Source organism: Chionomys nivalis, chromosome 7 (genome assembly GCF_950005125.1).
Source record: "Chionomys nivalis chromosome 7, mChiNiv1.1, whole genome shotgun sequence".
In the NCBI taxonomy this organism is placed as follows: domain Eukaryota; kingdom Metazoa; phylum Chordata; class Mammalia; order Rodentia; family Cricetidae; genus Chionomys; species Chionomys nivalis.
In genome coordinates, this window is record NC_080092.1 from 42,359,034 (window position 1) to 42,385,899 (window position 26,866).

The 26,866-nt window shown below is 43.8% G+C and overlaps 1 protein-coding gene across 1 annotated transcript in view; it reads left to right on the forward strand.

Moving 5' to 3' along the window:
* Positions 1-24,127, forward strand: part of Gid4 (GID complex subunit 4 homolog) — a 27,827-nt gene extending 3,700 nt beyond the window's left edge. Inside the window, exons 2-6 of the mRNA XM_057773882.1 lie at positions 4,425-4,484; positions 10,317-10,424; positions 13,519-13,620; positions 15,550-15,680; positions 20,843-24,127. Of these exons, the coding sequence (XP_057629865.1) occupies positions 4,425-4,484; positions 10,317-10,424; positions 13,519-13,620; positions 15,550-15,680; positions 20,843-20,906 (465 nt within the window). The 3' untranslated portion in view covers positions 20,907-24,127. The remainder of the gene's footprint in view (positions 1-4,424; positions 4,485-10,316; positions 10,425-13,518; positions 13,621-15,549; positions 15,681-20,842) is intronic.
* Positions 24,128-26,866: the final 2,739 nt, after the last annotated feature.

The window sequence follows — 26,866 nt, forward strand, 5'->3', positions numbered from 1 at the left end:
TATAGTATCTCTAGGGTTAATATTTTAGCAGACAACCAGTGGCTTTAAAAGTGGTTACACTGTTTTACATTTCCACTGGCAGCATGTGTGGGTTCCAACTTCACATCTTTACAAATTCCTTTGATGATAGTTGTTTCAGTGGATGTGGAATGATATCTCACAGTCTTACTATAAATGTTCCAGAAGATGGATATCTTTCATTGTCCTTTCAGCACAGTGAGGTATGTACACATGCGTCTGTGAGTGCATGTATGCTGTGTGCTTATGTACCTGAACATCAGAGGTCTATATCAGGTGCCTTCCTCTATTGCTTTCCACCTTATTTTTTGAGACAGGAACTCTCACTGATTGGCTAGACTAACTGCCAGGGAATTCCAGGGATTGGCTTGTGTCAGCCTCCCCAGCGCTGGGATTACAGCTGTGACCTACCTCACCTGGCTCTTAGTATATAGTAGGAATCCAACTTCAGATTCATACTTGCATAGCCAACTGAGCTGTATTGACAACCCCGGGAGCGGTTGTCTCAACCTTCCTAATGCTGTTACCCTTTAATACAGTTCCTATGTTGTGACCCCCCAACCACAAAATTGTTTTTGTTGCTACTTTGTAATTTTACTACTGTTATGAATCATAATATAAATGTCTAATATGTAGGATATCTGGTATGTGACCACTGTGGGGTTGTGCCCTACAGGTTGAAAACTGCTGCCCTAGAACATCTTTTATTTTGAAATAAAATAAACTCTAGTATAGCAGTTCCTGAAAATATATGCAGGGTTCTAACACGATCTTTCCCCCCAGCTCTTACTGTAACTGTTCCCTCTGTGCCATCCTGTAAGTCACCAGTAGTATGAAGCCCAGGTCTCTGAAAGGAGTACTTAAAAAGAGCAGCTATTGGACATGGTTGTACTGAGAGGCCTCTTTGCTAAACATTTGCCTTGTTATCTTTCACATTGAAATGCTGGTCCCTTGGTTGTTGGGAATATGTGCCAGTCAGGTAATTTTAGTTCACTCATCATCATTAAAATCAGTTTGGGCAGAATGGGAAAGATGTGGTTGAGTAGAGGCCAAATAGAAATTCTGATTGTTGAACATGCGGATGTGAAGAAATTTACACTTCAGTTTTTAATCTTACTAGCAAGTATTTCTTCCATTTGATAGCCTTTAGCACTGAAAACCACAAACTGTTGAGTTCTATAAAGAACCACAAAAGTGAGATTTAAGGCCTCAGGCTCAGAGTATTCGTTTCATTAATAAAATCTTTTCCTTTTTTTCTTTTCTCTTTTGCTGAACCATGTGAGTGTGAACCAGGTGTGCTATCTAATTCCAGTGCTAAGACCAGCAAGTGAAGATGCTGAAATACTTAGGCAGTTTCTCATGGATTACTTTTGATGCCAGTACCAAGATATGACAGCCCATTCGGCTTCATTGGTACCTCATTGCTTTGGTGCTGACATCGTCTGGCTGACTAGGTTCATTACAGTTCTTAAGGACTGCCTTAATATTTGATTTGTGAGCCGGGCGGTGGTGGCGCACGCCTTTAATCCCAGCACTCGGGAGGCAGAGGCAGGCGGATCTCTGTGAGTTCGAGGCCAGCCTGGTCTACAAGAGCTAGTTCCAGGACAGGCCCCAAAAGCTACGGAGAAACCCTGTCTCGAAAAATAAAAAAATTAAAAAAAAATAATAAAAAAAATTGATTTGTGTTAGAGATGGAAGTAAATCCCCAAAGCTGATAGGTCGGGCTGGAAAAAGATGGCTCAGTAATTAAGAGCTCATCCTGCTCTTATAGAGGACCCGAGTTCAATTCCCAATACTCCTGTCATGCAGCTCACAAATTCTTGTAGCTACAACTGCAGGAGGCTGTGACACCTCTGGCCTTTCTCGTGTGCACATACACACATATAGACACATAGATATAATTAAAAAATAAATCTTTTCTTAAAATAACTGCCTCAAAACTTTCAGTTTTTTTAAAGTGAGACCTTACTTAACATAAAGTTCTCCATGTACCCCCCCGTACCTCTGTACTTTGTTTTGCTTTAATTCAGAAGTTAATAGGCAATTTCAGAGTTTATCATAATTAGAGTCACTTTAAGTCATGAACTCTGAAACTCTGCCCATTTGGGACAATTGTGTGTGGATTGGGGTGAGATTTACAAGTTGGTATGCTTCCAGCTCCAAGCATCTAGATCGCATTTCTAAATAGTATGCACAGTGCTGGGGATGCATCTCAGCCGATAAAATGCTTGCCTACTATGCAGAAAGCCCTGTTTCACGACAAGCACCACACCAAGCAAGCATGATGGTGCACACATGTAATCCAGCATTCAGGAGGATCAGAAATTAATGTCTTCCTCTACTGCATAGAGTTTGAGGCCAGCCTGAGCTTTGTGAGACCCCGTCTCACCTACTGTCTGATGTTACTACTTGACTCCAGGGCCTCTGCTGGGTTGGTTCCGTCTCTTCTGGGCTGCCATCCTTAGCATTTCCTGGTCTATTTCTCTTTCTGATCTCTTGGTACCTGTCCTTAGACCAAACGCTGTTTGTCATTGTTCCCAGCATGAGGGAAAGGAAGAGATACTTGTTCCTCATATGACCATTCAAATGCTAATACTCCTTCCTAAGCACTCAGAAGATTTCTATTCTTATTGGCCAGAACTGAGTCACTCACCCCTACACCAATGGCTCACAGGTGATGGGGTCCCTTCATGCTTTAGATCCACTAATAATGGCCAGGTCTTATGAACAAGGTAGGTGCCATCCCTGCAAGCATAATTAAAAAAAAGAAGTTGTTGAGTAGACATCTGGTGGAGTTTGGGCAACCAATGGCCTATGGCAGCTAAGCCTTAAAATCTCCTGTGCCCCTTTCCCTTGTCTTGGTCTCCTGACTGTATTAAGAAACACAAGTCCAGGGACTACAGAGATGGCTCAGCAGTTAAAAGCACTGCTGCTCCTCCAGACAACCCAGGTTTGAGTCCCAACACCCACATGGCAGCTCACAACTGTCTGTAACTCCAGTTCCAGGGGATCCAACAGCTTTTTTTTGGCCTCCACAGACATCAGGCATGCATATGGTATAGAGACGTACATGTGGGCAAAACACTCACACACATAAAAAGAAATACAAGTCCAAGTCAGGTATAGTGGCACACACCTTTAATTCCAGCACTTGGGAGGCAGAGGCAGGTGAATTTCTGTGAATTTGAGGGTAGCCACCCAGGACTATATGATGATACCCTGTCAAGAAAGAAAGGAAGGAAGGAAGGAAAGAAAGAAAGGAAAGTAAGTCAAGCTGGGCAGTGGTGGTGCATGCCTTCAATCCCACACTCTGGAAGTGGACGTAGATGGATCTCTGAGTTTGAGGCCAGCCTGATATACAGAGTGAGTTCCAGGACAGCTAGAGCTGTTAAACAGAGAAACCCTATATTGAAAAAACAAACAAACAGTTCTGTTTATGAACTAGGCCAAGCTGGCATTCGCAATATGTTGGGTGGCATTTTGGTTCATAATTAAAATTTATTCCTTCTAACTCTTTCTAAGATGGTATTCCCAAATGTACTGCTTGCTCTTTTTATTATTTATTTATTTATTATACAATATTCTGTCTGTGTGTATGCCTGAAGGCCAGAAGAGGGTGCCAGACCTCTTTACAGATGGTTGTGAGCCATCATGTGGTTGCTGGGAATTGAACTCAGGACCTTTGGAAGAGCAGGCAATGCTCTTAACCACTGAGCCATCTCTCCAGCCCCCTGCTTGCTCATTTTATAAGGAAATAATTCAAGATGATGCCTAGGGTCAATAGCAGCAGGAATAGGTCTCCCAAGCCAGTGACTGACTAGCAGAGAAGTAGACATTTAGGGTTAGAGATGACTAGGTATGCAGGTGGAGAGGGCCATTGTGTCTCCCAGTGCACAAAGAATGCAGGTGAGTGAGAAGTGTACAGGAAGTGAGCGAGTGGGCTGGCTACTCCCGAAAGCACATCACTTTTGAAATATTTGGCCAAAGTAAGAGAAACCTGGGATAATATTTTTAAGATTTATTTTTAATATCGTTTATGTATTCTGCATGTGGGTATGTACGCATGAATGCAGGTGCCAATGGAGGCTAAAAGGTGATTGCTGCCCTAGAACTGGAGGTACTGGTGGTCGTGAGTCACCTGATGTGGGTGCTGGCATCTCAGCTTGGATCCTCTGGAAGAACAGCAAGTGCTTTTAACAACTGAGCCATTTCTCTAGCCCCTGAGATAATTTTTATTATCAGTCAGAATTGAAGGTACCAAAGGCACCTGAGGCTTGGATTGTGCCAGGCACAAGCTGACCACTAGGCCTCCCTGCTCTGGCCTTGAAGAATTTCTGAAGCACCCCAGGGTGCTTTTATTTATAACCAGTCAGTTCATTTATAACACTGTATCCTTTTTTTTACAGCACGTGGACACAGGTAACTCTTACCTTTGTGGGTACCTGAAGATTAAAGGCCTTACAGAGGTAAGTGCTTATTGCCAGATCTAGAGCGGGAAAGTAGTGGCTTGCCTCGTAGCTTATGTAGTTCAGAACAGCAGTCCCACACTGAAATGCTTTGACCACGAGGCCCATAATACTGTAGTTTTGTCTGTTCATTTGCAAATGTACATAGTCACAGTTTTCCACTTTGGTCCTGGGTATGGAACTCGGATGAAATGAAGAATCTTAGCATACACTCAGCTGAGCTGCACCCACATCCTTTACTGATCACAGCATGATTGATTAGTCTTTTGTTTGTTTGTTTGTTTGTTTTCCAAGACAGCATTTTTATGTAGCTTTGGTGCTTGTCCTGGGACTTGCTCTGTGGACCAGACTGGTTTTGAACTCACAGAGATCCACCTGCCTCTGCCTCCCTAGTGCTGGGATTAAAAGTGTGCACCACTATCGTCTATCTTGATTAGTCATTTCTTATGATTGTTTTTTGAGACAGAATAGCCCAGGTTGGCCTCAAACTTGAGTTACACTGTCTCAGCCCCTGGAGTGCTAAGATTACAGCTATGCGCCACCATGCCTAGCAGTCTTAATCCTTTTTAAGAAGACTTATATGGGGCTGGAGAGATGGCTCAGAAGTTAAGAGCACTGGTTGCTCTTCCAGAGGTCCTGAGTTCAATTCCCAGCGACCACATGGCTCACAACCATCTGTGCTGAGATCTGGCGCCCTCCTCTAGCGTGCGGACATACATCGAGGCAGAATGTTGTATACATAATAAATAAATCTTTTTTTTTAAAAAAAAAAAAAAGACTTATATGGACTGGAAAGATGACGATGACTCAGCAGCCAAAAGTGCTTGCTGACCAGATTTCAGATCACAACATCCATATAATAAGCTGTATCCAGGGCACTTTTTTAAAGGTGTATTTATTTTACATATATGGGTGTTTTGTCTACATGTACATCTGCACACCATGTACAGGTATCAGGTCCCATAGAATTACAGTTGTAGACACAACTATAGATGATTGTGAGCCACCCTATGGGTGGAGGGAATTGAACTTAGTACCTCTGGAAGAGCAATCTGAGTTACTTAACCACTGAGTCATCTCCCCAGTACTTCAGTGTACTTTTATAAACCCATCTCTAACTTAGGCAGAGACCCAGTCATCACTGGAGCTTGCTCGTTTCCAGCCTAGCCAAGAAAACATCAACTCCAGGTTCAGGAAGAGATTCTGCCTCAAAGGACTATGTAGAAAGTGGGAGAAGAGGATGGCCGATATCCTCTTTTAGCCTATAAACACACAAACCTATGTAAATGTGTGTACACACTCACAGACACAGAAGTCTTGGAAAAATAAGGAAAGAGAGCCAGAGAGATAGTTCAGCAGTTAAGAGTATTTACTGCTCTTGCAGATAACGAGGCATGCCTCCCAGGACCCACATCAGATAGCTCACACACTGCTATCTCCAGCTCCAGGGACTCCCAACACCCTTTTCTGGACCCCATAGACAATTACACACGTGTGGCATATGTGCGCATGCATGTGCATAAAGAAAAATAATAAATAATACAGCATCCACCCTGATCATAACTTTAACAGTCTTTGAGATTGTCATCAATTAATTATACAAAAGTAAAGTTTTGAAGTTATTTAAGTCCTGTGGTTCAACCAGTTGTGGTGGTGCATGCCTTTAATCCCAGCACTGGGAGGGAGAGACAGACAGAGCTCTCTCTAAGACCAGTCTAGTCTACAGAATGAGTTCTAGGACAGCCAGGGTTACATGGAGAAACCCTATTTCAGAAAACTTGGATGGATGGATGGATGGATGGATGGATGGATGGATGGATGGATGGATGGATGGATGGATCTGGTGGTTCATTGGAACAGTGAAAAACAAGAGTCTAGTTTTCAGCCTGGTGACTAGACTCTTGAGATTTAGAAGATAGATCTTTTCCATTCGTGGCCTAATGGGAAGAAGAAGGATGCCTAACTGGTCACTGAGTTAGTTCCCTGCCAGAAGTGTAGGCATAACCGCATTGCTCATGGCTTTTATTGCTTCATATAGTTCTGATTGACTAGCAGGAGGGGGCAGGGGTGAACAGAGCCTGCAAACTTCACTCAGCCCTTTTCTGAATTTGTGACCTTTAATTTCTCAAGTCTCTTCCTTTCAGCTTTGGCTTAAAGGAAAGTAAAAAGCTACTGCTCTGCTTTGTCAGATAACTCATCCAAGTAGGGACATGTTAAAGTAAGTTGTAGATGGCATTGCGACCCAGATGTGGATGGAGTGCTGCTATGGTGTCTGTCCCACAGAGCCTCGTCTTCTGCTTGTCTGTGCTAGAAGCTGGGAGGAGGAGTCCCTGGGAAGTTTATTATTCAAACAGAAGGTATCTTCCCCATCTCTAGAAACATATCCAATCAGAGAAGGACAGAAGTGATAGCAAAACAAAGCTCCCCGCCTTCCCCCCCAAAAAAACTCTTGACTTGTCCTAGGAGAAAATATGTGCTGAAACAGGATGTGCTTGCTCAGTTAATAAGGCAGCCAGTGCGTTGGTTCATGGAGTACAGAGCATATCTCTTTAACATAAAAGACTAACAAAATATGTACTATTGTAGGATATTTTAACAAAGACCCTCAAAGCCAATCAGTTGGGTTGTAGGAAACTGCTAAGAAATTGAAGTAGCTCATAAATCTGGGAACGGTACACAAAAGCGCTGACAGCTAAGAGTTCTTCCCAGAGCAAGTTTCCCTAGGGAGGGAAGCTCTTCCCTGAGGGAGGGTGCCAGCATGACCTTGTACTTGGGCCAGCTCACAGGGATTCATCTTTCCTGGCACATCTCGGATCTGTAGGCAGAGAGGCCTTACTGGGCACGTGTCCTTCCAAAGTAGTCCGTCCAGGTACAGCACAGAGGTGTGCCATTCTTGTGTGGGGCATTTAGTAAAAGGTAACATATGGTGCTAAGGCCTCAGCAGGCCACAGGATGCTTTGTATTCTCTAGTACCACATTATAGCTTTATAAACAGACTTAACACACCAGGTATTTCATCTCTTTGTTTTATTTTGACAGGTCTCACTATGCAGATCTGGCTGTCCTGGAACTCACTTATGTAGATCAGATTGGCCTTGAACTCAGAAAGATCCACCTACCTCTGCCTCATGTGTGCTGGGATTAAAGGCGCTTGCCACTGCGCTGCCACTACTCCTGGCTCACATTTCATCCTTTTAAAATGCAAATTTCTCTGGTATTTGAAGCAGACATTACACCATAGCCCTATTGTATTTAGATCTCATTATTATAGCTCAGACTAGCCTCTAACTCATGATCCTTCTGCCTTAGACTCCTCAGCGCTAGGGTAACAGGTGTGCAGGAGCACACCTGGAAAAAGTGTGTAATTCATGATGAGTTTTTGGTATAGTCACAGAGTTGTGCAACTGATACCTTATCAAATTATGATCTTAGTATGTTGTAACCATAATTAGACTGGTGCAGAGAACTGTAACAAGCTGATAGAGTTTTGTTTCTATATTTATTGTTCTTATGCTTTCTTATAATTGTTAAAGTATCAGATGTATCTGGGAGGCAGAGGGAAGTGAATCTCTTTGAGTTCCAGGCCAGCCTGATCTCCATTGCAAGTTCTAGGACAGCCAGGCTACACAGAAAGATGCTGTCTCAAAAGTAAAATAATAAAATGTCAACTATATAGTTTATTTGGATTAAACTACCTAAGTGGTTTGTTTAGTTAATCGTTGACTTTTTGTGTATGGAATGTGAAGTGTTAAAAGTTAAATTTGAGGTTATTTGCTACACATTCACTAACACAGCACAGCTTTACTGTTTGGGCACTGTTTGGACTGGAACATCAGATTTGTAAAGAATAGGTATAAATTGTGCTATCTTTGCATTTCTGAGATAGCCATCAGCAGGGAGAGGGACTGTTCCCTAAAATCCCAACAGTATGGAGGGTATCTGGGAGCCCAGCTTTGAAGGGGAGATGGTGGTAAAGCCTTGTTTTCACCCTTAGTTGGATTTGGAAGGTCAGGCTGAGGTTGGAAGCAGAAATGCAGACCACACTAGCCAAATTCCTAAGACTAATATAAGAGCAAGAGTGTCGGTTCACTCTTTTTTTTTTTTTTTTTTTTTTTTTTAAGCGGGGGACAGTGGATGTTCAAGACACATTTCAGTGTGTAGTTTTGGAGCCTGTCCTGGAACTTTCTTTGTAGACCAGGCTGGCCTCGAACTCAGAGATCCATCTACCTCTGCCTCCCAAGTGCTGGGATTAAAGGCATGTGCACGACTGCCACCAGGCTACTCTTTTTTTTTTTTTTCTTTTTAATGTATCAGTGTTCTATCTGCATGTATGCTTGCATGCCAGAAGAGGGCATCAGACCCCCACTGTAGAGAGTTGTGAGCTACCATGTGGTTGCTGGGAATTAAACTCAGGACCTTTGGAAAAGCAGCCAGTGCTCTTAACCTCTGAGCCATCTTTCCAACCTGTTTACTCATAATTGACATACTAGTTGACCTGCACCTGTTTGGTCTCCCTCCCTGTCTCCTCTTTCTCTTCTTTTTGGTTTTTCTAGACAGGGTTTCTCTGTGTAACAGTCCTGGCTGTCCTGGAACTTGCTCTGTAGACCAGGCTGGTCTCAAACTCACAGAGATCCACCTGCCTCTGCCTCCCAAGTGCTGGGATTAAAGGTGCTGACTCCTCTTTCAAATAACCTTCCTTCTGGTGGTGTTTTTCTGGTTTGTGAGTGTGTGTGTGTTTATGTTTGGTTTTTTTGTTGTTGTTGATGTTTTTGTTTTGTTTTTCGAGACAAGGTTTCTCTGTAGCTTTGGAGCCTGTCCTGGAACTAGCTCTTGTAGACCAGGCTGGCCTCGAACTCACAGAGATCCGCCTGCCTCTGCCTCCCGAGTGCTGCGATTAAAGGCGTGTGCCACCATCGCCCAGCATGTATTTCTAAATTATCCTAAATTTCACTATATATTCAAGTGTTCAGGATTCCTGTGCCTTCCCCAAGAAATAATGATTCTTTTTGGTAACTTCTGACTATGATGAATCCAATTCATTGTCATTTACTGTATTTGGGGGAGTGTATTATAGTTACCTTCACATGCTGCCTAAAGTGTTTAAGAACTCGGCATAGAATCATTCCCTTTTAAGCAAAATATCTTTTGGACTTCCTGGCTTATATAGTCCTTCCCAAAGATGGATTAGTGTAGTTTTTTAACATGGATTAGATTTCCATTTAGGAAACTCTCCCATCTTATTTCTTCAGGTTGTGTACATACATATCTGTATTAGAAACCCAGCTCAGTACTGTTAGTGTAGGAGTTTGAGGTTTTGAAGGATGTTAGATTTGTGTATTTTAAATCTCACTGTTAAGAAATGGAATGGGAGCCAGGCTGTGGTGGCTAATCCCAGCACTCAGGAGGCAGGTGGATCTCTGAGTTCGAGGCCAGCCTGATCTACAGATTGAGTTCCAGGACAGCCAGAGCTGCACAAAGAAACCCTGTCTCAAAAAAGAAAAAAGGAAAGAAAGGAAAGAAAGGAAAGAAAGGAAAGAAAGAAAGAAAGAAAGAAAGAAAGAAAGAAAGAAAGAAAGAAAGAAAGAAAGAAAGAAGTTATAGTAAGATTTGTTATCTCTGAAAGGTGAAGTAGGCAGGAGACAAGAGCACATGTCGGGTGGCCTGACGTCTTAGGTCCCATCAGTAGGACCAAAGTATATGCTCATTCAGGGTCTGGGTGTGTAGCTTAGTGGGAGTGCAGGGACCCCTGGGTTTAGATCCCCGCATACTACAAACAAAAACAACCAGAAATTCACATTTAATGTCTTACTTGGATATTTGCTTTTGCTGTAGGAATATCCGACCCTTACAACCTTCTTTGAAGGAGAAATAATAAGCAAAAAACACCCTTTCTTAACTCGCAAGTGGGATGCGGATGAAGATGTCGATCGGAAACACTGGGTGAGTGAGGCTGTGCTCTGCCCTGGGCAGCAGAAGACATCCATAGAGTAGCAGGCCTAGACCTGGGGCCCAGCAGGAGTTAATTAAAACCCAAGCCACAGTTGCCTCAGGTCTGCCAACCCTGCTCATAAATACCAGGTGATGAGAACAGTCCTTCAGGTCTGTGTACTGCTCTGTGTGACTGTTAGAACCTGGGTGGTGTCCCTATTCTGTCATCTTTTATCTACTGTTCCTTTCAGTCACCTCTGTATGGTGAAACCCCATGAAATGGGTAGCAGTTGCCTCTCATGTTCTGGATGGCCTGCAATGGGGATGTTGTTCACGAGCCCAGCAAGGGCAGAGTGCATTGCTTCTTTCTGTTCATCCTAATAGACCTAACCTACATACCATTCAGACACTCTTGAGAAATTCCCTGTCCTTAGCAGTCACATGTGCTATTCCCATTGATGAGCATGTCAGAACAGCCTAGAGCCACCGCCCTGGGGTCTTTTCCCTGGTTTATATTTGGGTCTTTACCCATCTTATATCTTCAGAAATTTGCTTTTCATCCTGTCACACTGGCCTTTGGCTTAGTCAACTATTGTGGAGAGGGGTGTTTGTTTGTTTTGAGGTAGTATCTTCCTCTGTAACCCAGACTGGCTTGAAAATCTAGGTGATCCTCTTGCTCAGCCTCCCAAGAGCTGCAATAACTAGTGTATGTCACCATGCCCAGCTGGTTTTGTTTTTGAGATACGGTCTTGCTTTGTTTACCTTGAGTTCACAGTGTGCGTAAACTGCCTGTGCTGCCATTTCCCTGCTGCAGTCCAGAGTTAGACGTGCTGTTGCCTCCCAGACTTACCTGTTAGCAACACTTACAGCTGGCGTCGCGGTCAGGATTCCCTATGTTTCACCTCTTCATGACAAGATTTATGACTTAGCATATCAAGCTATATTATAGTGCTTTGAAAAAACAAGCTAGAAAGAAAAAAAATCTGTAATAGCAATGAATAGCACTAAGACAGGTACTGTGTCTTGGTCCTCTTTTGGGTCCTTTTGTATCCATGAGTTTGCACTTTGTGTATTCAAATGACTGTAGGATGAAACTGTTTGTGAGCAGTAACTCATTAATTCTCCTGCATAGTACAAGAAAATGTTAGTAAGAAATACTCTGCCTCAAACTGGAGATGGCTTAGTAGTTAAGGGCACATACTATTCTTCCAAAAGATTCAGATTTTGTTCCCAGCACTCATGTGACAGCTTGCAACTATCTGTAACTCCAGTTCTAGGGCCTGCCTACCCTCTTCTGACCTCCTTGGCACACACATGGTGCACATACCTATATATATGTAAGTAAAACACCCATGCACATAAAATAAAACTTTAAAAAAATATATTGCCAGGCATGGTGGTATATGCCTTTAATTTCAACACTCTGGAGGCAGAAGCAGGCAGATTAATGTGAGTTTGAGGCTAGCCTGATTTATGTAGTGAGTTCCAGACCAGACAGGGCTATACTTTAAAAAACCCTTTAAAAAAGAAAAAAAAAAAATCCAATTGGTGGTGGTGCATACCTTTAATCCCAGTACTTGGGAGGCAGAAACAGTTGGAGATCTCTGTGAGTGAAGGCTAGCCTGGGCTACAGAGTGAGTTCCAGGACAGCCAGGGCTACACAGAGAGACCGTGCCTCAAAAAACTAAGAAAAGAAAAAAGTGTGTCTCTACTCAGCACACACAAGCTGTTTTATTTTCACTTTTTTTCTGCACAGTACAGTACAACTGTCTACAAGCATCCCCACTGCATCCCAGCTTCCTAGAGACAATTGAAAGTCTATAGAAGGATAATGTATATAGGCCACATACAGATTAAGGCATGTTATCTAAGGGACTTGAGTGTCTGGGAATTTTGGTATCTGTACAGGATTCTGGAATCCATCCTCTGCAGGTACCAAGAGATGACAGCATATACATATATTGCCCCTTTTCAGTTGCTACCTGAGTAACTGGCACAAACCCGATGTTATAACACAAGCACTGGCTTTCCTATACCCACTCCTCTGATGTGGCTCAGACTGACTCTTTGTTTTTTGTTTTTGTTTTGTTTTTAGATTTATTACTTTATCTGTATGAGTATTTTGCCTACATGTATGTGTGTGAGTGCTGGGAACCAGCAACAAGTGCCCTTAACCACTGAGCAAACTCTCCAGTCCTAATCTTTGCTTTTCAGTTTATTTTTTATGATGTATGCACTAAAACTAAAAAAACAAACCAGTGTCTCCTTACGTGTGTTGGAGGGTGTGCATGCACACACCGCCAGAAGTCAACACCAGATGTCTTCCTCTGTAGTTCTGCACAGTTTGGAGGCAGAGTCTCACTAAGCTGCGAGCAGCTCTAGCATTCTAGGTACACACCACCATCCTTGGCCTTTACTAACTGAGCCATCTCCTCAGGCCTGTTTGTGAGTTTGTCTTTTGTTTGGGTGAGACTTGATCTCTGTATTTATCCCTGACTTGCTATGTAGATCAGGCTGACCTCAAACTCAGAGAACCTGTAGACTGCCTCCCCAGTCCTGGGATTAAAAGTGCACTCCTCCATGTCCAGCACTATTTTTGTTTTTTAGCATAGTCTTATGTAGTCTAGACGGGCTTTAACCTCCCTGTATAGCTGAAAATAACCTGGAATTCTTGATTCTCCAACCTCCTTAGTGCTGGGACTCACCATGACTCTCCTTGCCCTTCTGTATTTTCTTTTTGTTTTTTGTTTTTGTTTTTGAGACAGAGTCTTATTATGTAGTCCTCGCTGTCCTGGAACTCACTATGTAGACCAGGCAGGCCTCAAATTCACAGATAATCTGCCTGCTTCCTGAGTTTGGGGATTAAAGTAGCCATGACCAGCGCTACTCTATTGCTTTGCTGAAATCTCACTAATCCATCTGATAGTAGGGTGTTCTAGAACTGCGCCCATTCCCACCTTTGACTTTTCCCTCTTGCTGTGCTCACTGGGCACACAATCTAGTAGTGCCTTGTCCATTTACTTGTCCTTTTCAGGTGTCATGGTCCTCAGGCACCCACCTTTCCTCATGTTAATGGGTCACTGAGACTCTTTTGTTTTGTTTTTAGGGCAAGTTTCTGGCTTTTTATCAGTATGCAAAATCATTTAATTCAGATGACTTTGATTATGAAGAACTGAAAAACGGGGATTATGTCTTCATGAGGTGGAAGGTAAGGTTCTGCCCAGGCCATCTCCCCAAACTCCCACATGCCAGGTCCTAGAACACCCACACACACTCCTCTTGCAGATTATGCCTTCCCTTATCACATGTGTCTAAATGGCAAGGTCCCTACACCCTTGTAGACAGCAGTGCTGTGGTGGCTGCAGAGCATACCTGAGTAAGCTAGTCGTGCTGTTTAGTGGGCAGTGGGTATATTCGTTCCAGTAGACACCCCTGACCCAGTGTCCTCTTCCCGTCGTTCTACACAAGAATCCTGTGAAACTCCAGGATGAGTCAGCCCATGTTCTGGGGAGTCAGGGCAACTCTCCTCGGACTCAGTCATCACTGCGTCCTACCCTACCACGAGCTAAATGCTGTCAGAGTGACTTGCTCTCCAGCCACATCCTCTACCCAGTGCTCAGGAAATGAGAAGCCAGGAATGAAGCACAAGTTCTTCCCTCCCTGACCCTTGGCTCCCTCTAGTCCTTCAGTGGATTGGCCTTTTTCTTGAGAGTCCTATGCTTCTCTGCTAGGGCAGTATGCTGTCTACAGCCACAGGAATGCAAAGCATGAAACAAGTTTTGAAAGAACTTTGGGAACACCCAACCACCTCAAGTCCCCATTACCTGGTCTGTGAGGAGAAAGAAAGCTACTTGAGGGGGATGGAGAGATGGATCAGCAGTTAAAAGCAGTAGCTGCCCTTCCAGAGGCCTAGGAGAGTTCAATTCCCAGCACCCATATGGCAGCTCACAGCTGTCTGCAACCGTAGTTTCAGGGGATCCGACACCCTCACACAGACACACAGGCAGGCAAAACACCAATGCATATAAAATAAAGAAAGCTACTTGAGTAGGCCACAGATTTCATAAAGACCAGACATCTAAAGTGGTCGCTTGCTGTCTGTGCTTTGTGTGGCTGATCCGTTGAAAAGTGGGATAGCATTTCCTCACCAGACAATCACAGGCAAGCACACAGTGAACTTCCCTTTCTAGCCCCTTCTGCCACCCCGTGTCTGTTGATCCATCCAGCCTACTCTGCTATCCAGCACATACTGAGCTTATCTCTCTACCCACACTAGCACATACTAAGCCTACCTCCCCAGCCTGCTGTAGTGTTGGAAACATGCCAATTAACCCTTTAAAGCACTAGGATTAATGTTTAGATTAATTTTTTCCCTCAGCAGACTTTGCAGATAGTAGGCAAGTATTCTACCACTGAGCTAGACTTCAGTCCTAAATTAAACTTTAAAATGAACTTTGAAGGTTGAGTAAGGCAGAAAAAAGCTGAAAAAGGCTTGGGAGTATAGTTTGTGCTAGAACATTTGTCAAGTGTACTCAAAGTCCTGGGTTTCATCCTAGCACTGGAAAGTAAATTAAAACAGTTTGTTAGAGTTGTCTCCAAACAATTTCTCTTAGAGTCACTCCCGTTGAATTTTGGTTTACCTGAGACCCCATCTCCCAGGGAATATGAGCCTTTCACAGATGGCAGATTGCCTGTCTTTGTGGTGTATCTGGCACAGATGGTGCTGTTCTTGTGACTTTGACCAGGGCAGAGCTTTGGTGAGGTGTCACAGGGACTCTCACCTCAGAATGAGCACAGAGTGCAATAGATGTGACTCATTACTAGAGGCAATCAGAACCCAGTCCAGTTCCTGGAAACCAGACTGAAATGTATTTCCAGATTATTCTGTCAAGTGGTCTCCAAGAGGTAGGTAGGCAGACAAGTAGACAGAAAAGTAGTTTTAATTGGTCTGTTTGATCTCCAGTGATGATCCCTCCTCTGAGTGGCTGATCCTGTGGGTACAGTGATGTAGGTAGGACACTGTAGTAACATATGAGCACCACCCCAAAACCAGGCAGAGACCTTTATTCTAGCAGTCCTTATCCTCTGCTGTCTTACTGAAAGGGAAGGTATTGACTGCTCCCATATCTGTGTGCAGGAGCAGTTCCTTGTCCCGGACCACACAATCAAAGACATCAGCGGTGCTTCCTTTGCTGGCTTCTATTACATCTGCTTTCAGAAGTCAGCAGCCTCCATAGAGGGCTACTACTACCATCGGAGTTCAGAATGGTAAGGACCCCAAGGCTGGTGATGCAGCAAAAGTTGCCCTCAACTCCAGCCATAACATCTAAAAGAGATTCTCTCTCTCCCTCTGTCCAAATTCCATATTCTGTGTACTCTTTGTATCAAGGCCATTAAGATGATCTCACACAGAACAGGGATTCTTTCTAACCTATTGAGTGAAGTAGTGAAATGAAAGTGGATATTGTGTTAAAAAATAATAATAATAACATTTCTAAATACTGTTAAAAAGTTAAACTTTTTTATTTAATGTGTATGAATGTATTATCTGCATACATATATGTATACCACATGTGTACCTGGTGCCTACAGAGGTCAGAAGAGGGCATCGGATCCTCAGGAGCTGGAGTTGGGGATGGTTGTGAGCCACTGCGGGTGCTGAGAACCAAACCTGAATCTTCTGTAAGACCGACAAGTTCTCTTAACCGCTAAGCCATCTTTCTAGTCTTATTTCTAAATGTGTGTGTATTCGAGAGAGAACAGACAGACAGACAGACTCTAGAGACGTAATCTTACGTGGGTTGGAACCTAGGACCTTGTACATGCTAGGTAAGTGTTCTAACATTAAGCAGCACCCAGTCTATACTTGTAGGCAGTCCTGCACTTAAAATAATCCTGATTGTTTTATAGTTATTCCTCACAAATTTAGCAGTAATTCTAATGTCATCTCTTATAGACAGTGTGACCTTCGCAATTACCAGCTGGCACTGCCTATTATGCACTTGATCTTGGTCTGACGAGCGAGAGGCCATGAAAATTCACCTCCCTGCCTTATGTCCCTCCAGTGCTGTGATCAGAAGGGCCACCTCAAGTGCTAACTTTTGCCATCTTTTAGGGTACTCTCATGCCTTCTTGCTGTACTGTGAGGGTTAGCTATACCAGGAAGCGCATTATTTCTTCTCTGAAAGTGGAACACTGTGGTCTGAAGAGATGGCTCGGCAGTTAAGAGTACTTCATGCTCTTCCAAGGGACCCAGGTTTAGATCCCAGGTCTCACATGACAGCTTACAACTGCCTGTAACTCTAGTTCCAGGTGACCTAATAACCTTTTCTTCCAAGTACCTGCACATATGTAGTACACATAAATTCACACAGGCTCACACACATCAATAATAAAAAGTTAAATAAAATAAAATGGGGCAGTAGTAGCACACGCCTTTGCACTTGGGAAGCAGAGGCAGGCAAATTTCTGTGAGTTTGAGGCCAGCCTGATCTACAGAGTGAGTTCAGTACTGTTATATAGAGAAATCCTGTCTCATAAAACAAAAAAGATTAAAAAATAAAATGGAAGCCGGGCAGTGGTGGCGCACACCTTTAATCCCAGCACTCGGGAGGCGGAGGCAGAGGCAGGAGGATCTCTGAGTTTGAGGCCAGCCTGGTCTAAAGAGCTAGTTCCAGAACAGACTGCAAAGCTACAGAGAAAACCTGTCTCAACCAAAAAAAAAAAAAAAAGAACACAATTCCTTGCTGAGTAACCCTAGCCTAGATCAATTCAAATTCTTTGTTGGTGGCTTTTAGTAATTCTGTTTTTGGGTGAATTTTTAAAACTTTTCATAATCCTATAATGTCTGACTTTTGTATCTGGCATCTCACTTAGCAACATGCTTTGAGGAGGCACTCCTATCAGTGCATGCATAGGAAGGTTTCTTTGGCTGAGACAGGGTTTCACTAGCTTACATCTAGAATCTACCTCCTAGGTACCGAGTTAGAAGTATGCATCACATCTTAATGAGGGTCTCTGTTGCTGTGATGACTAACCAAAAGCAGTTTTGGCAGAAAAGGGTTTGTTTCACTTATGCTTCCATATCACAGTTCATCATCAGAGGCAGTCAGGGCAGGAACCTGCAGGTAGGAACTGATATAGAGGCCATGGAAGAGTATACCTTACTGGCTTGCTCAGCCTGCTTTTTTATAGAACCCAGAACCATTAGTCCAGGTATGGCACCACATACAATGGACTAGGCCCTCCCACATTAATCCCTAATGAGGAAAGCACCCAACAGGCTTGCCTTCAGCCAAATCATGTAGAGACCTTTTTTCAGTTGAGGTTCCTTCCTCTCAGCTGAGTTTACTTTGTGCCAAGTTGACATAAAACCATCCGGCACAACCACTATTATTAGGCTAGAGCTTTCATTTATTACTAAATTCTACGTTGCATATCTGTGCATCATTTAAACAAATGTCCATCATGTCAGTGAAGGGACTCTTGGGTTGCTTTCATCTTTGGCTGATCGAAGTTGTACTGCTATGAATGTAGTTGTGTGAGTTTCTGAGTTCCTGTTTTCTTCTACTTTGGGCATATACATACAAGTAAAAGTGCTGATTAGATGCTAAGTCTCTGTTTACCATTCTAAGGAACTGCCAACTTCCTACAGAGACGGTGCCATTTGACATTCTACCAGCAAGACTTGAGCACTTCAGTTTGTTCACGTCATTCCCCAGTGTGTGTCAGCATTGTCATGTAATGTTGCATATTCCTGAGAACTAGAACATAGTCCTTTGGGGTGTGTGTCATTTCTTTAAAGATTTGTTTTGTTTTTGTTATTTGTGCATCTTTGAGTATGAGTCAAGATGCCCTGCAAAAGGCCAAAAGGTTGGATCTCCTAGAACCAGACTTAAAGGCTGTTGACAGCAGCCCACCATGGATGCTGGAAGTAGAACTTAGGTCCTCTGGGAACAGCAATATATGTTTGGAACCACTGAGCCATCTTTCCAGCACCTCATTTATTTATTATCTGTGTGGGTGGAGTGGTAGGTGTACGCATTGTGCGGTAGTGTGTATGCCACAACAGAAGGTGGTGGCTTTTTCCTCCCTTCCGTCACATGGCTTCCAAACTCAGGCTTCAGTCTTGGCACCAGGTTCATACAGTGAGCCATCTTGCTCCTTTTTTTAATTAAAATTTTTTATTTTGTGTGCCTAATGTTTTGCCTGCATGTGTATCTGTATGTCACTTACATGTCTGGTGTCCATGGAAGCAAGAAAAGAGCATTGGATCTCCTGGAACTGGTTGTGAGCTGTCTTGTGGGTACTGGGAACAAAACCCCAATACTTTTATCTGCTGGACCATCTTTCCAGTCCTTGTCAGCCTTTCTGAAAAAATTTTTTTTATTTGTGTTTGTATGCACATTTTGTGTATGTATATGATGTTTATGTGGGTACATGTATCGTGGTGCTCACGTGGAGGACAGAGGACAGCTTTGTGGATTTGGTTCTCTCTTTTCACCTCTATGTGGGTTCACACTCAGCTATTGAGGCCTACTTGGAAGCACCATTACCACAGAGCCATCTCACTGGCCTCATAGTCCTTGCTTGGTTTTCTTTTCTCCTTTCTTCTAGTGCTTGGGTGTAACCCTGGGCCCCATGCATGCTAGGCCAACTCTCCACTACTAAGCTACATCCTCAGCCCATATTTTAGATTATGTATTAAAGATAAGCTGTCCTCTCGCTGTTCTTTGCTGTTATGTGAAGCAAGTAAGGGAGAGCTAAGCTTCATACATTAATTTTTTTTTTTTTTTTTTTTTTTTTTGGTTTTTCGAGACAGGGTTTCTCTGTGGCTTTGGAGCCTGTCCTGGAACTAGCTCTGTAGACCAGGCTGGTCTCGAACTCACAGAGATCCGCCTGCCTCTGCCTCCCAAGTGCTGGGATTAAAGGCGTGCGCCACCATCGCCCGGCCTCATACATTAATTAAAATGGACCCAGGAGTTGTCCCTACATGGGGACTGTCCACCTCTTTCCTGATCCTCTGAGATTCCTACTGATGGAAGAAACAGACACCTCCAGGCCCTGTGGCAATCCCACCTTATAGCCGCGGTTCAGAACATGAGAAGCAATGGAGAGTGGGGAGATCCTCATGGTGAGCTGTGAGGTTCTTCTCTCCAGTGTCTCTTTGGGTGCTATGAGAATTAGAATATTCATTGCCATGCATGAAATGTGTCTGACGACATCACATATTGGTATTCTTTAAACACAAATACAGAATTACAAGTCAGAGAGAAGTGGTGAGCTCCATCTCTCCGTAGGGCTTATTGGGGTCCTGGTTCTTGTTCTTTAGTTTTTGTCTTCTGTTTGTGAACCTAGGGCCTGAGCTACATTTGGGGTGTGTGTGTGTGTGTGTGTGTGTGTGTGTGTGTGTGTGTGTGTGTGTTTGTAGACATAGTTTACTGTGGTGGTCATGAATTGAGGTGACCAGGAGCTTGTGATTCTCCTGCCTCAAGCTCCATGGTAGCTAGGATTACAGACCTGCACCTCCAGGCCTGACTCTGTGTCCCTGGCTGGGATGGAACTCATAGAGATCTACCTGCTTTCGCTCTCTCATGCTGGGATGAAAGGCTTGTGTCACCACGCCTGCCTTAAGGTCCTGTTTTTGTGAGCTGTGTTACAGTTGTTTCATGATTAGAGCAGATTACCTAAAAACAGTTCTTTTGCATGGTGCTGGTGGAACAGCACAAAAGGAACAGAGGGAACAAACTAGATAGGTGTAGCTCGACTGTGTAAGATGAGTTAACACAGCAGACTTGGTGGTGTGCACCTGCATTCCCAACTACTTAGAGACAGAGGCAGGTGAATTGCTGGGTTGAATAGTGAGACCTCACATGGTGGCTCATAACCATCTTTAATTCTGGTTCCAGGGGATCTTATGCCATCTTCTGTTCTCTACAGGCACCAGGCACACACATGATGTATACACACACACACAATAAAAAGAAAACAAAAATATAACAAAATGAGATATGTTTAACGTGTTTAATCCCAGCGCTCATGAGGCAGAAGCAGATGAATCACTGTGAGTCAGCCTGATCTACATGGGGAGTTCCAGGCCAACTAGAGCTACATAGTGAGACCTTACACTTTTTTTTCCTGGGGTTGGTTTGAAACAAGGTTTCTCTGTGTAATAGCCCAGACTGTCCTGAAACTCTTTGTAGGCCAGGATGGCCTAAAACAGAGATCCTCCTGCCTCTGCCTCCTGAGTGCTGCGATTAAAGGCATGCGCTACCACCCCTCGGTGAGACCCTTCATTTATATACATAACTGAAAATGGTTTAGCACCTCAGTCTGAGTATAATTGTCAGGGGCTCTGGCTGGAGTTCTCCAGCCTTCTCTGTTCAGGATACCCAAGAAAACGCTTCTCTCCTGTCTCTCCCCTATTGCAGGTATCAGTCCCTCAACCTGACCCATGTTCCTGAACACAGTGCACCCATCTATGAGTTCCGGTGACAGTGGTTCAGAACAGCGTCCAAATAAAACTGAACTTGGCAACAAAGAGCTTTGCCAAGGGAATTATGTACCTGCCAGAACCAGGAAAGGTGTGTTCCTGCTTCTTCACAAGCAGACTTCATCAGAAAGCATGAATGCTAACCTACAGGACCCAAGGCACTTGGCCGACCTGCAGGCAGGCAGAGGGAGCTGTCCACCTCCTACCCTCCTTCCTCTCCGCGGCATTGTGTTCACCATCTGTTTCTGAGCAACCTTAAATGCACTTCCTTCCTGCACAGCTAACTTCTTCATCACAGAAATGCCATCTGTCCTCGGCCTGCCTCCAGCTGAGTGGAAGGTCAGCTCCTGGGTCACCTCAGCCTTGGTGCTCAGTGGTCCCCTCCCAGGCCCTACTCCTTCCCCAGTTGCTTGTTTGGTAGCCCAAGGAAAGGCAGAGCCCAGCATCTACCACCAATGAGATGAGGAGGGGACCCTGGTGGGCCTCATCAGTGTTTGAATCCAATTGGGATGTTTTGTGGGGCTGGGGGCTCTGCTGAGCCCCATACTGCTAACAGTTCAAGGCTTGCACACGGCTGCCGGGTTCCTGGGCCTGCTGTCGGGGATCACTAAATTTAAGGCTTCCAGATCCTTGGTGGGAGTAGATTCCCAAACCGCTTTCTTAGTACATTTGCTCCAAACTTCTGAACTTGAGGGCAATACTAAAATAAAAGAGTTTTTTATTACAAAATTGTTATTTTTATGGTACCTTTAACAAGGACCCTATGGCAAATGCACAATTATTCCGAATTACATTTTATCGTTTTCACATTGAAAACAGCAAATGTTGACTTAGTGATTTTTATATCTATGTCTATATGTATATTTAATCAACCAGCAGTTTTAAAACAAGTCATCTGGTACAAAAGTTTCTCAGCATTGCATAAATTACAGTGCTAAACACAAGAACTGTTTCTGGGGCCAGTTGAGCATTTGTGCCTCCTCCTTTTGCTACTTAAAACATCAGTGTGTCATGACAACCTTTTCCAGAGGCAGAAGGGTCTCTATTCTCCGGAAAGGATGACTGAAATGTTGAGATGGGGTGGGCAGGAAAGATAAATGCGCTCAAATAACTCGAGGCTCATGTGCCAAAGTGTGGGGGAGGGGAGCGTTTTGGTTTGGTTTGGTTTTTCTAAATGTTTAAAAAGCTTATAAGTTGGCATCAGTTGTAGTTCACAGATATGGTCAGGGTTTTGGGGAATTCTGGTGGTTTACAGGTTCAAACACAAGAGGAAAAGCTTTAAAATAAATACAGCATCAGGGCCAGGAGTGCAGCCGATAGAGCACTAGCTTGTCATATATGAGGACCTAGCCTCCATTCCCAGGGCTGGGTAGAGGGGCACCAGGGGTAGCAGGTTGACTATCCTTATTCTGTGCTGTGTGTCACTAATACTGACTGTTCAGGGAGCCTTAAAAGAGCAGAAGTGGGGAAAAGAACCAGCAGGTACTTGTGATATCTGTAGTCCTAAGAGTGCAGAGTACAACTTACCCATTCAGTAAAATCAGGGCCCAGAAACCATAAAAAAAAATCCCAAGACTTAGGTAGAAAAATTATTCCCATCCATTGCTAATACTGAATCACATCATTCCTTACCCTTGAAAAGCAGCAAGCTGGGCGCAGTAATGCATCTATAGGCCAACTACGCAAAAGCCTGAGCCCAGGAGTCAGGGTCGGTCTCAGGTGAACCTAGACTTCATCTCCAAACAAAAGACCTCAAAATTCAACTGAGCATTCAGTGACTGGCTCTCTTGAGAAAAGCCTGGCTTACACCCAAGGGATACCATCGCTACAGCTGCGCTGAAGGCCGACACTGAGAGTGAAGGAGGGTGAGGACTATGCTGACTCTATCCCTGCAGCACTCAACTCCTCTGCCTGTCCTTTCTACCGTGACAGCCAACCCTGTGTGTGCCATGCAAGTATCATTCAGCAGCAGGTGGAGTCAGCCTGAACCTGGGGCTTGTGTACAACTCAAGTAGTGCATCAGTGAACAGTTTCTCTTGTAAACTGGGCAGGCCAGATTGTAGCATAGGGACAACCTCCCGCCAACACACACACACCCTTTTTTTCTTTTGTTCTCTTTGGAGTCAGGTTCTCATTGTAACTCTGGCTGCCCTGGAACTCACTATGTAGACCAGGCTGGCTTTGAACTCACAGAGATCCACCTGACTGCTTGGAGTACTAGAGTTAAAGGTGTGAGCCACCACACCCTGCTCCTTTCTCACTTTTAGCTAGGGAAGTGTTCCAGTTGTACTTAGAAATGAAGGAAGGATGCCTTTGGCAACCTTCAAACCCTCTTGAAGACTTGCTGCTTAGAAGTCTGCCCCTGAGCATTGGGCAGGAATAAGCGTGTTTCACTTAGTAACTCCTACCTGATGGACAATGATTTTTCTTCTGTTCCTTAAGGACCTCTGGGCACTTGTCTCCATCTGTAACTCTTTCCCAAGCTATCTTGGTGGTTTACATGCCTCTGGTACTGTGTGCAATATCTTTGACTGACACTTGTATCTAACACTGAGAAGTAAATGCAGACTGCAGATTTCCTACTGTCGTCTACTCCAGCAAGCCAGCCCCAGGCAGGGACTAGCGGTCTGGCTGGTCTTACCCTCCACTCAGAATGCTCCACTGCTGTGGCCAGCCATGGCCTTCCGTGCCCTGCTTCATCCTCGAGCCACCCATCCCTTTGCAGATTGTCCAGCATTTCAGCTGCAGTCCAGAAGGAAGGAGACCATTCCTAACGTTAAGTAGGAAGTCAGTCGTGTGCTGGCTCTGTTAGCAGTGTGAAGTCGGGCTCCAGTTTGTTTCTCAGTGTCATCTGCTTTCAGAAGCAGGGGATTTTCTCTTTAAGGCCTTGAATGGATCTTTTTTCCTCAAAATAGTCACTGATAAGCTAATTTTTAAAAAGAATGCCATTAAGTATGTTGCATTGTGGTTTAAAATTACTAACAAGTTCTGGGAAGGAAAAATACTTGATTTTGAATCTTAAATGTTTTTTAAAAATTAGATTTGAATGGGCGCAAAGTTTGAATATTTTGTTTCTTTATGGAAGACCTATGGAAAGGGTTAGAAGATTTGCAATGGGAGAAGTATTTTGCAAAGCTATCAATGTCTAAATAATTTTTAAAAAAATAATAAAGGTATTTAAGCAGTGTGTGTCCAATTTCTAAGTCAAACGGTTCCATTAGAAGAAACCAGTCCTGTTGTGGCCCTGTAACTACAGAGGCACGCCACTGTCATGAGTGTGCTATGCCATGCGCATAAATGAGTGCATGTATCTTCACGGTGTCAGGATTCGCTGGATGACAATAAATTCACAAGGTTTAGTGGTTTTCATGACAGTAATTTGTCATAAATCCTCCTACCTCGGTAGCTGCAGATTCTTTATTCCACTCTGAAGTGCTAAGAGAAGCTCACACCCCAATTTTAAAAATTATGTGTATGTGCATGCACACATGCATATGGGTGCCCATGGAGACCAGAACAGGGCATTAGTGCCCCTGAAGCTGGCATTACTGGCAGTTGTGAGCTCCCAATGTGGGCACTAGGAACCAAACTCAGGTCGTCTAGAAGGACAGCAAGGATTCGTAATCACTGACCCTATGTCTCTCCAGGACAGGCTCCAAAGCCACAAAGAAACCCTGTCTCGAAAAACCAAAAAAAAAAAAAAAAAAAAAATTGTTTTTATGTATGTATGTATACCATATGCATGCCTGCCGTAAGGAGTGATGTGGGATTCCCTCCGTATGCTGTGAATATGTTTTATTACCATCAGTTAATAAAGAAGCTGCTTTGGCCTGTGGCAGGGCAGAACATAGGTAGGCAGGAAAACTAAACTGAATTCTGGGAGAAATAAGGTATAGCCAGGCAGATGCTATGTAGCTGCTGAAGGAGAAATATACAAGAACCTTACCACTAAACCACAGCCTCGTGGCCATACACAGATTAGTAGAAATGAGTTAATTTTTTTCCTCATTTTTTATTAAGAATTTTCTTAGTACAGTCTTTTCTCATTTTACATAGCTATCCCCATTCCCACCCTGCCCCACCCTTCTTGCCCCCCTCCCCCATCCACTCAGAAAGGGTAAGGCTTCCCATGGGGAGTCAACAGAGTCTGACATTTCACTTTGAGGCAAGACCAAGGCTCTCCCCCCCCCGCATCTAGGCTGAACAAGGTATCCCTCCAAAAAGAATGCTCAAAGACACCTGTTCAAGCACTAGGAACACTTTAAAATCAATGCTAATATAAAAGTTCATAGCATCAAGTGCCTATGTAAAGAAATAGGTTTAAGATGTAAGAGCTAGGGGGCTGGAGAGATGGCTCAGTGGTTAAGAGCATTGCCTGCTCTTCCAAAGGTCCTGAGTTCAATTCCCAGCAATCACATGGTGGCTCACAACCATCTGTAATGAGGTCTGGTGCCCTCTTCTGGCCTGTAGGCATACACACAGACAGAACATTGTATACATAATAAATAAATATTTTTAAAAAAAAAGATGTAAGAGCTAGCTGGAAATATGCCTGAGCCATCGGCTAAATAGTGTTGTAATATAGTTCCTGTCCTGCCTGGTCCCACAGCCATTCAGTCCCAAATAAACATACAGAGATTTATATTAATTATAAACTGTTTGGCATATTAGCTCAGGCTTTTTATTAACTAGTTCTTACAACTTAACCCATAATTCTTGTCTATGTTTAACCATGTGGCTTAGTACTTTTTCTCAGTGAGGCATTTTCATCTTACTTCCTCTTCCCAGAATTCTCCTTAGCTGGTGGCCTCGCCTATACTTCCTGCCTGGCTACTGGCCAATCAGCATTTTACTAAACCAATACCAGTGACAAATATTTATTGTGTACAAAAGCGTTACCCCTCAGCAAAGGAGGTCAGAAGAGGGCATCAGATCCCCTGAAACTGGACTTACAGGTGGTTGTGAACCACCATGTGGGTGCTGGGAACGAAACCCAGGTGCTCTGCAAGCACAAGAGTGCTCTTATTTCAGGTTGGCTTTCTTTTTTGTGTTGTTTTAGGTTTTTGCTGTTTATTTATTTTGGTTTTTCAAGATAGGTTTTCTCTATGTAGATCCAGCTGTCCTGGAACTCACTCTAGACTAGGGCTGGCCCCACAGAGATCCTCCTGCTGGGATTAAAGGCATGTGCCAGCAACACCCAGCTTTTTGTTTTTTTGTTGTTTTGCAAGAGTGCTCTTGACCACTGAGTTATCTTTCCTGCCCTACATATCTCTATTCTTTTTGTTTTGTTTTTTGAGAGAGGGTTTCTCTGTGTAGTGCTGGCTTTCCTGGAACTCACTCTATACATCAGTGTGACCCCAAACTCAGAGATCCTCCTGCTTCTGCCTCCAAGTGCTAGAATTAAAGGCTTGTACCACCGCTGCCTGGCTTCAATTCTTAAATACCCAAATTTTAACCTTTTGTCTGTCCTGGTTTGAGGCCTCTATAAGAAAAACAGAATGTGGGAATTCTGCTAGTTGTAAATCCAAATGCTTGCAAAGACAACGGAAAATTACAAGCATGAGCTCTGTCTGCACCCAAGCACACCTGAGAAGGAAGACGTAGGTGTTGCTCGGAGTGAAGTGGGTGACCATGGCAGAAGTCTATCTGGTGCCTCCAAACCAAAACGAAAGGAACTGGAAAGATGTCTCAGCAGTTAAGAGCACTGGCTTCTCTTCTAGAGGCCCTGGCTTTGATTCCCAGCAACCACATGGTGGCTTACAACTGTCTGTAACTCCAGTTCCAGGTCCAACACCCTCTTCTGCAGGTACCAAGCACACATGTGGTACACAAAAAAATACATGCAGGCAGAATACCCATGCACATAAAATAATATAGTTAAAAACAAGACAAAAAAACTTCAAAAGGCAACTGGTCTTGATGCCAGAAGCAGAGAGTCTGGAACTGAGTGCTCTTGTGCAGC